Below are 10,698 nucleotides of genomic sequence, written 5' to 3'. Positions count from 1 at the left end.
TTTTTTTGTGGTACTGGGGATTGAACTCAGGACCTTGTACTTTCAAGGCAAGCATGGTGCCACAGAGCTAAATCCCCAGCTCAGTTTTACACCTTATTAATTTTTTATTTGCCAATCATGCCTCAAAAAATAAATAACATGCTATAATTCTTGGCATTAATTTAGTCTTATAAGTCATGATACCAAAGATTAACAATGCAGTATCAAATTTTTAAATGGTGCAACGCAGGGAAAATATAGTATATAGCTCTATGCATATAAAATTCTGAAAATGGAGATGAATCTATAGCAACCAGAGAGAGGTAAAATAGGTAATAGAGACTGCAAAGAAGCATGAGGACATCCGGGGGAACAGAAATGGTCTATCTTGATTGTGATGATTTATCAGGTGCATATATTTGTCAAAACTCTTAGAATTATATACTTTAAGTTGATAACATTATTGCCACCTTGCCTTGGGGCCAGCTGATGATGGGAGCTAAATAACTCTTTCCTCCCTAACTTGGAGGTGTTGGCTATTTTGTCTCAGCAACGCAAGAAATGTAACTCAGTTACAATCACACTAGATAAGGAGTTACTTATAGTTGAGAAAAGTGAACAGGTGGTGCTAAGGTTCACGCATTTTTACACACTAGGCCCATGTGACATTTAGAAGTAAATATTGTTCTTACAAACATACTTCACTAAAGTATTAAAACATTACAAACATATTTCAGTAAATTTAAGTTTTAAAAATTATGTGCCATGAACATGTTACAAAATGAAAATTTTATTTCAAAAAATTTCAGGACCATCAAGTTCTTTAAAGATCTACCCATAATACCTGAATATCACAAACATGTCCTGAACTTAGAAATTCACAATAATAATTTGATTTTTGATATAGGCATATTGCTAAATATGGGCCATACTTTATTATTTGTAGATGGTCAGATTACCAAAGTCACATTCAACAAAACTTTAAAGGTCATTTCCTCTAACATGAGACGTATTAGTCATCTTCCCATGGTTGGGACCAATTACCCAACATCCACAACTTCTAGGAAGTGATGTTTATTTCAGATCATAAGTTTCAAGAGGTTCAGTCCATAGTCATGACTCTAAGGCAGAAATGGCCTGGCAGAATGGCCATAGGATAGTCAGCAGGAAGCAGAGAGAAAAGGGAGAATATGACCTTCCAAGTCCTGTCTCTTCCAATAGGCCCTACTTTAGTAGGTGAGATTTTTCAGCAGTATTTTAGATCTAAATCATAACACAGGCAGGGTAAGGAGAGAAACTCATTAACTGCGTGGAAACAAGTTCAGTTGCCATTCTAAGGTATTAAAACTCAAAATGTTCAGTTATGCTGCTAACCACTATTATCACCTTGCCTTGCTTCATGAGTTTTTATGAAGTTTTCACAAATATGAATAAAAATTGGCACCAGAGCAAAATACAATGACTCACCATAAACAAATGGAGTTTGTCAATCAAATGGAGTTATTTAATTTCTGTAGCTGCACTTTAGTTTTTGGCAGTGATTCTCAACTCTGGCTGCCAATTCTAATTGCAAAGTCCTTTAACTGATCTGAAATGGAAACTGATCATTTAGTCTAATGTTCTGCCCCTTAATCCCCAATGAATCCACTACTCATCCATAGCTTAAAACTAGCAGTCTATGGTAAGGCTTTAAACACAAATGCCTGGTGAAGTAATATAGAGAGTGGTGAGGCTTGGGGCAAACTGGAATCAAATATAATTTAAAAGCAAAGAATCAACAAAAGGACCAATGGCATCAACATCTCTTATTCTCTTGTGAAAATGAATTCTGCAGATGTGTGTATACCACATAGATAACTTAGTGCAATACTGAATTTTCAAACAAAAGTACTTAAAATGAGCCACCTTTTGGGAACTCAATTTTTATAAGGATGGAAAGTTTTCCTTATAAATGGGAGTTAGGGACACTCAGCTGTTCCTTTAATGGTTATTTTAGGTTATATTAGCCATTTATTCCAAACAACCTGTGCCATTAAGATCAGTATAGCTACGTTTAAAATACTATAAACCAGTACATTTGAGATCAGTGGTTCTCAGATATTAAATTTCTATAAATAGCATAAACTTAACCTCAAAATTTAGGAGACTGATACTGAAGTTGAATTTTTTTTACCTGTGAACTTAGGATATGTAAATATAGACAAAATACAGAATAAACAAAACTATTACCATTATTTTAATATCAATACACATACACACATATCACATCCATAACCATATTAGTTCTCATGTTTCTGTGGACTGATAAAATCTTTAAAAAAAAATTTAGGCTGACACTGGCATGTAGGATCCAATGGGTAGGGAAGATAAGAGTACCAGGGATAAGAAGAAAACAGAACTCACTGCATAAAGCAAGCTGACTCGACATAAATATATCATGTATTTTTTATGGCACTTCACAGTATCTCTACTATCTATAATTTTATTATTAAAAAATACAGTGACATTTGGAATAACCTGAACCACTAAAAGGGTAAAATTAATCAAATATATACTCAATTTAAGAAGATAAAAGCATAAATCAGATTTATAGCCAAAATATGAAATTTCAATGTTAAGAATATAAAGATACAATTTAACTATCAAGGAATATTTATATTTACTTCTTTTGCATGTGTGCTTCAGTCTCTGAGGAATAGTGCTACGTATCGGGATACAGAGGTAAGAGTCAGAATTCTATTAAGGAACTAAGTTTAGTGAGAAAGAAAAGTAAACTAGTAAAGAACAAACATAATAAAGGTAAGCAAACAGCACTATGGAAACATAGGTAAAAGGAGAACTTATTTATGTAGAGGTACTTCAGGATTCTGTGCTAGGTGTACAAAAGTGTATTTGAGGGAAGGGAGCTGTAACAATTAATAAAACCCAAATCTTTTTCCTCAGAAGATCACATTCTAAGAGATTGGCCTAAATAACCTCCTATAAGGAAGTTATTTTAAAAGAAGCCCAGAGATTTATGATTTTAAACCATATTACTGGATGATGATTTTACTTGTGATATGAAATGGGCATTGACTGGGAAGATGAAGGAACATTTTGAGCAATGGTATTGTTTTGATAAAAGTTTGGGTAATATAAGAATATGTATTGTCAAATCCACTGACTGCTTAAAATAAAATTTGTGCATTTAATTGTACTTAACTCTATCTCTAAGGGAAACAACTGGAAAACACAGAACTCCAATTAATGGGTGAGACTATATTGGTGCCCTCCATTTACTTTGACATGCATCAAAATTAAATAGGTTTGCAGATATATAGCGGGATGGAGAAACACATGTACAATAAAGCAAGTATAGATGAATATTAATTGTGGAGCACAGGTGAGAGATATATGAATTTTCACCTTTTCAGAATGTTTGAAAATTTTCATAGTAGAATGTTGGGGGAAAAAGCTCTCTAGATAATATCTATAACATTAATGTAGAGGAAAAAATGGGAATTTGGAAGCTGGACATATATTACAATCCCAGTTTATCTCTTATTAATTTGAACTTTAAATCATTAAAAACATTATGCTATTAACTTCCTGGATATTACTACATCTAATTTAAAGATGAACATTTTAGAAAATGTCATGTGAACTTGGGATAGAAGTAAGGGAGAATACACAGGAGCCATTCAATTTCTCACGCTACCTTGAAGACACTAAGACAGGATAACTACAAGCAACACCTCTATTGTTATGCTACTTGCAGAAGGTTGGGAATCTTCTGCTTTTGGTAATTAGCAAGGGCTCATTAAAATTGGAGCCCCAAAAGTACCATCTGATAATAAAACAGGAGTCTTAATCCACCAGTCAATGAGATTGTACAGATTGCTCTTGTAAATGCTATATACAGAGCTTATGATTTAGATCTAAAATGTTGTCCAAAATTCTTGTAAGTTCATAGCTGGGACTTCAAAAAGGTGATTAGATCATGGATGCACTATATGCATCAGAGTACTAATCCACTGATGACCTCAAAGCTGAATGTGCTGTTGAGAGGTTGGGTTCGATGTGGGTTACTAGGGGCACAACCTGGAAGGGTGTATTCTTATCCCTAGCTCCTCCCCTCTGTCTCTGCTGCTTGGCTGCAAGGGGCTGAGCAACTATTCTCCACCATTCTGTTTCTGTCTAAGCCAGGCTTACATCCATCCAACCTTGAACTGAACCCACTGACACTATGAGCCAAAACAAACTTCTTTAAGTTGCAGGTATTAGGGTATTTTATTCCACTGAAGGAAAAGTACCTAATACAAAGCTGAATGACCCTAGTTTCATTTTTTAATTTTAGTTAGATATGGTAAATAATCTTTAGATCTATAACAGAAAAGGTTTATCCATGCACCAGATTTTTCTAAATTCACAAAAATAATCAAGGAGAGATGGTTATGACATGATTAATATGATGAATTTGCCTAAATTATTTAGATACTAACATAGATATACTATTTCCATTATAAAAATGGCAACAAAATAAATGCAAATATAAGAAATAAATAGATGTATCACAAATATCAATGGAAAAACTTAGACAACTGCTTACATAGATATGGTGCCTTCTGGAGAATACTCACCATAAAGACTAAACTTGAGTCATTTGTAGGAAAATGGATATACCTTGAGATCATAATGTTAAATGAACTAAATCAAACACACAAGCTTAAATATCACATGGTTTCTCTTATGTGAGAAACCCAAAATAGGAATAAAGAGCAAATTAAAAGACAATAGGAAGTAGGGAGATTGATGTTTCTCATGTGGGAAGGTAACCAAGAGATGGAGGGAGAGGGGAGGAATGGGAGGTGAAAAGAATGCAAAAAGAATTTACAACATGTTATGTATGTGTGTCAACATCCTATAAGGAATATGATCATTATGTACTGTAAACATGTACTAATAAAAATAAAAAACAAGCAACTGTACATAATAGCACAGCAAGACTATTTAGTATTGAAAAACCATTAACTTAGTTATCTCAACTAATGCTTTATTTCTGTATATAAGATACTTTTATTATAGAAATAAAGTATTTCATAGATATATGAGTAAGGAATAAATAAAAAAACCAATTAGAGCTCTCAGGACACATTCTTTAGTATCAATCTTTAGCCTTGTTTTCCTAAGGAAAATCTTAGTCACATGTTTCTCAAGAAGTGGTTCAGCAATTACCTGCAGTAGAATCACACAAGATTATTAAATATGTAGATTCTTAGGCCCCAATCACAGATCCACTAGATTGCTTTTTGGGAGCTTGTAAATCAACATTTTTAAAATTCCCCATAGGATTCTGAAGCTAAAAGTATTGTCTTGCATATTTAAAGTACTATACTAACATGATATACAAAAAAAATACTATACTTAAGCCAACGGAGACTGGGAATCTTCAAAATCAAGGCAAATCACCATCTTCTTACAATGACTTTACATCTTTACATAAATAGCAGTTGGTATAATTCTACTGTTAGCACCAAATACAGTAGCAACTCAGTTCCTCATAGTATGCCTTGTGTTCTGTGAAGGCTCCACTTTCTCCTTTCAACCCCTAACTACTATACTGCCTTCAGAGGATCTGTCCTCAGTTACATGTATCATTACTCTGGGCAGTTCGTCTACCTTCAAAGTTTAATATCCACATAAGGGCTTCCAACCTTAAATTTCCAAAGGAAATGTTCCAAACTAAACCACTGCCTCTGTCCCTGTAACAAGCCAACCTGACGTCTACCCTATTCTAACCAAGCCTACCCTATTAAAACAAGATATTTCCAAACTGGATGCTAATGTTTACTATTCATATTTTTCCCAGGCAAGAAATCTTGGCCCTATCTTTATCTGTTCCCTTTCACTTGCACTAAAGCTGCTTACTTTGTCTTTCTCTTCATGACTACTATTGCTATTTATGCATTACTAACTCTAGATCAGGTTAGTATAACAGCCTCCAAATCAGTTTCCTTTACTCTAGATTCCTTCTAACGAAACCTATATGACTTTAGCTGAGTGTTCCTCAAACTCTTTGTTCAATGCATACTCTATGAAGCTTTTAGATATAGATGCCAGTGTTCTAAACATTCTAAAACTGATAATGATAAGAAACCTTGGGTAAAACAAAGGATCTGCAGCAGTACTTTTTTTTTTAGTATCATCTTCTGAAACATAAACAAGACCCTTAAAAAACACTGTAGATGCTTAATAATAACAAAAGCAGTAGCTCACATACATTGCCCATCTACTATGTGCCCTTCACTGAAATGACTGCATCAATATTGCTTTATTGTTTAGTGTTTCTGATTATTCAGCCTTTTTCCCCTCTTGATAAGAGTGGAAGTTCAAACGTCCCCAGGATAAAGTGAGCTAGACTTTCTGTGGAGTCTTGACCTTATTTATTTTACTGAACAAGCAAAGATTCTATCATAAATGCTTCTTGATTTTGTATCAGAATACATGTGACTTGGAAAAGCATAAAAATAGAACAGCAAAATATCACTTGAAAAAACAGTAAAACAAAGAGAACCTGTATAAAGTTTCTTGGAGTCAGAGTTGGTAAGTATATCAAAGCAGCTATGCTGAATGGATACAAAAGAAAAGAAAATTAAGAAATGCTCAAATAAAAACAAAAAACAGTCTGTTATCCTAATTTTTAAGATGATTTCAAATTATTTTTTCAGAAAAAATATCAACATTACATTTATTCACTCATTTTATACATTTTGGCTTTAGCTCAAAATTATTTCAATTCACAATTTGGCTTTAGCTCAAAATTATTTCTAATTCACAAGTCCCCCACCCAGTTAGTTACCTTGTTTTATGTTGTTACAGAATAATCAATCCCAAATACATACTTTTGGCTTATCCTAAACAACTGTTCTAGTTCACCTTTTGTCTCAAAGTAAGAAGAATCTGAATAACCAGTAAGTATTAATTATCTAAATTAGGCCAGTTAGTCCTTGACACTAAAATCTTCCTCTCAATCGGTAAACTTCATGATTTTTTTTTTCTAGACCTAGTCTACAGAATTGTCCTAACCTGTGTTTTCTGCTTCTTTATCAATAACACGTTTTATCTAATTACTTTTAAAGTATTATTATTGTTGCTAATAACATTAATTTTAATGTAAAAAATAATAAAGATTGCCCATAACTCCTTGACTTTGAAAACACTACTAACAGTTGTGTATGCATTTTTATTTCTTCAATTGATTTATAACTTTGTGGGTCTATGAGATATTGTTTTATTCTGTTTTGATATGAACAATAAGTAAATTCAGAGATAAAATAAAATGATGTAATTTTTAAAGTAAAGAAATATACAAAATACAAGTAAAAAAATCAAAATTAAATGGAATGGAGACTGCACTTTTACTCCTGAGAGCAGCAGCCCTTTATACATTTTTGAAATTTTTACATGAGTTCTTTTATATTTGACAAAAAGTAATTTTTATGAGAAATATTTTTTTAAATCGCATAAAGACAACTAAAAATACAAAGGCCTTTAGTTCAGTTCTCAATTTGGGATGTGGATGTACCGATCAGGCACATCTGATTAAGCAATGAAATCCCTGTTTGGAAAATAAAAACAGGTGTTTCTTAATAAACTTAGGATATATTTAAAATAAGTTTAGTCTGTGTGGAGATAAAATTTTAAAATTATGCATAGCAAAAACTAGAGAATAGATATAAGTGCAAGAATATTTTATTTACATAAACTCAATCTAAAAGAAGGTCTCATCTACAAATGAAAACTCCTTTTCTCATCACCATAGTTAGGCCTTCCTCTAGCATTTTCTTTTAGTAACTACTTCAGATAATGCAATATTGCCTTAAACACTGACCTTTACTTCCAATTTTGGCTTTACATTTCTGTAAAATGGCACAGAATCTTTAACTGGACAAGCAGTAAAATATCTAGTAAGGAGAGAAAAAGTGACAAAACACCATATTAAATCTACCCACTAGTCTTCATAGCCCTATTCACGGCTCCTCACCCCAGCTGCTCTTCACCACCAAAAGACTGGAGCAGTGAGATCATTCCCATCACAAGAGAAAACAATCTCATTTTCACTCTTCTTTCTGCTTCGTTTTCAATTCTACTACCAGAGATAAGGAAAGGCAAAATCCTATCCTCCAACCCCACACTTATTATCCAGTCCTCACTCAAATCCACTATTCCATGACTGCTTTGCCACCTTCCTTTCACCTCAACTTATTTCTTTCCCTACCATTTCGCTCTAAAAAAATCCATACCTCACATAATCCCAAGTAAGCTAATCATATTTATCCTATGGATCACCCATTCCTATCGATTTATATCCTTGTTCCTAATCCAAATTCTAGAGCTATTTCTCCCTTTGTCTTTTCCCTTGCATCCTAACATTCAGAATCAGCAACTTGAAAATGAGAAGGAAACCTATCATTCCCATAAAATATGTATAGTGCTAATGATGAACTACTCAAGCTTCAATCAAGTTATTTTAATATATTCAGGATTCAGTTCATTCATCTGTAAAAAGGAGTTGGTTTACATCATTAGTGAAAAATCTGGCTGATAAATTTACAGGACCTAGTGAGAGGGATTCTAAAACTATAGACTATGTGAGGCAGAATGCAGGAATTTTCTAAGAGGCACACAAATGAGTACATTGATCAGCCATGGCTTGGAAATGTAATTATGTCTTTGGGTCTATGCACACAATCAGGCTTTTTTCATGGAAGGCTTTTTGACAACTAAAATTTGCCTGATATAAAAAATAAAGGTGCTGAGAGGCTGCTCATTATGATTATTTAGTGTATTACCCACTGATGGGGCTTTGTGTATCCCTGGAGTAAAGCCTACAGAGGTCTAGAGCACTGATGGAATTCAGGGCATTAAAATGCCTAAAAAACAATCAAAGGTTTAGACTGTCGGGACTTTATCTGTCCAGCAGCACACTAGATCATTCACCTTTGAACCACACATATCTATTCCAGCTCTGGTAACTACCAGCTATCCAATTCTCATTATAAACAATTGTTCCTGCGGTTAATATTTGGCCTTAAAGACATGTTTAAACATGTAGAACTAAGCATGCACAAACAGCACTTGAAGAGATGAGGACACATTAGCATCGTGTTAATTTAAGTGGAACCTAATTCACTTATGAATCAATGAATGATGAATAATGAAATTGTTATAAAAAGTGCAAATGGATACTAAATTATATGCTAGTTTTCTTTAAAAATATGCACTTACACTTACACAAAATAGCATGATAAAATTGCAGGAAAGTGTTCATTTAGTTCCTCTTTTCCTCAAGTAACATAAAAATCTACAGTGAATACCATTATGTAAGTGCATTCTTTGAATATCAAGAATGATGCAATTGCTGCTATGGTAACTACTCATTTTATCGAATAAATTTTGGTTGGGATTTGAAGCACTCTTAAAAACAAATTTCGACATCTTATCTATTCTTGATAAGTCTCTATTGGCACCTATTGAATAATAACTATAAGGCAACCCTAGAACTGATTAAGCAGTCTATTAAAAGCCAGGCTAGATTTGCCCAGGAAAGACACAAAGCCACTTAGTTTTAACTTTCTAGAGTAACTCAAAAGTGTGCATAAGTGAAGAGTAACATGACCTCAGATATCTTTGTTCCTTCACTGTCGTAATTTTGCTTCTAACCTAAATTATTAACTAAGGATACAGGAGTACTGACTTTTCAGTTTGCAATTAAGCTAAACCGAAAGCCAGTTGAAAATTACCCCTTTCTCCTGAACAGATGAAAATGCTGAGAATTTTCACTGTCAAAATCTTATAAAATAGCTCTGTATAATAATCTGTATTTAAGAGGGTCACTGAAGACCCCAAGTACAAACACTCAGGATAAGCCAGTGCTACTAAGGCTCCTTCCCTCCCTTATATTCGTCCATGCCCGAGGCTCCCATGAAGGCCAGCTTCCTCAGCACCTGTCTTTAAGAGGCTACAAAACCAAACAGCATTTTAAGGACCTGCCCCAGATCTCTACATAAACACGAAGATCAAGCAAGTGAACACTGGGTGTGGGGGTTATGAGTGAAGCCTTATCCCTTTTAACAGCGAAGTGCAGTCAGCTAAAAGGCCTGCTGACTTCGCAGCCCTGGAAGCCGATGTGAAGAAGCTTCTGGGAACGGCTGTGGGCTGAGGTTATTAGGAAGAGGATCTGACGGCGAGCGAATGTAACAACAGGCTGGTCCAGCGCCAGGGAACAGGGGCAGTTAACTCAGTTTCTCTCCACTGGTCTTTCACCAATTGATTTTACTCGTCTTTCCCTTTTACCTTTGCGTCTCTCGCAGCGAGCGACCTCTACCTTCTCGGAGAAGGGTGTGCGAGCGCTGACAACACTCAGCACCCTAACTAGGGACAGGGGCTTCGACGAGCGAGGACGCGGCTCCCCCACAGGCCCGAACTCCGCCGAAGGCCCCGGCGGCGCCTGACGCGCAGCTCCCCCGCATTTCAGAGGGGATGGGGGAAAGAGGCGCCCCTCCCCCTCGCCCAGCTCGCTGTTTACCTTCTCGGTACTTCTTGCGGAGCCGGCGGTGGACGCTCTTCACTACCCCGGAGAGCTTCTCCTGCTCCAGCTTCCGCTCCTGTTCCCGGGGCTGCCGACGGCTCGGAGGCCCGGCACTCTGCTCGCGAGCAGCGCTCCGGCCGCCAGCCCCC

General features: G+C 35.4%; 1 protein-coding gene across 1 annotated transcript in view; it reads right to left on the bottom strand.

The window, feature by feature from the left end:
* The window catches only part of Bmt2 (base methyltransferase of 25S rRNA 2 homolog), a gene marked incomplete at its 5' end in the record, with an annotated part of 65,243 nt that extends 54,546 nt beyond the window's left edge, over window positions 1–10,697 (bottom strand). Inside the window, one exon of the mRNA XM_010603670.1 lies at window positions 10,547–10,697. Within this exon, the coding sequence (XP_010601972.1) occupies window positions 10,547–10,697 (151 nt within the window). The remainder of the gene's footprint in view (window positions 1–10,546) is intronic.
* Window position 10,698: the final 1 nt, after the last annotated feature.

Source organism: Fukomys damarensis, unplaced genomic scaffold (genome assembly GCF_012274545.1).
Source record: "Fukomys damarensis isolate Sample0158 unplaced genomic scaffold, DMR_v1.0_HiC HiC_scaffold_4, whole genome shotgun sequence".
Lineage (NCBI taxonomy): Eukaryota > Metazoa > Chordata > Mammalia > Rodentia > Bathyergidae > Fukomys > Fukomys damarensis.
This window is presented reverse-complemented; position numbering and strand designations above follow the sequence as displayed.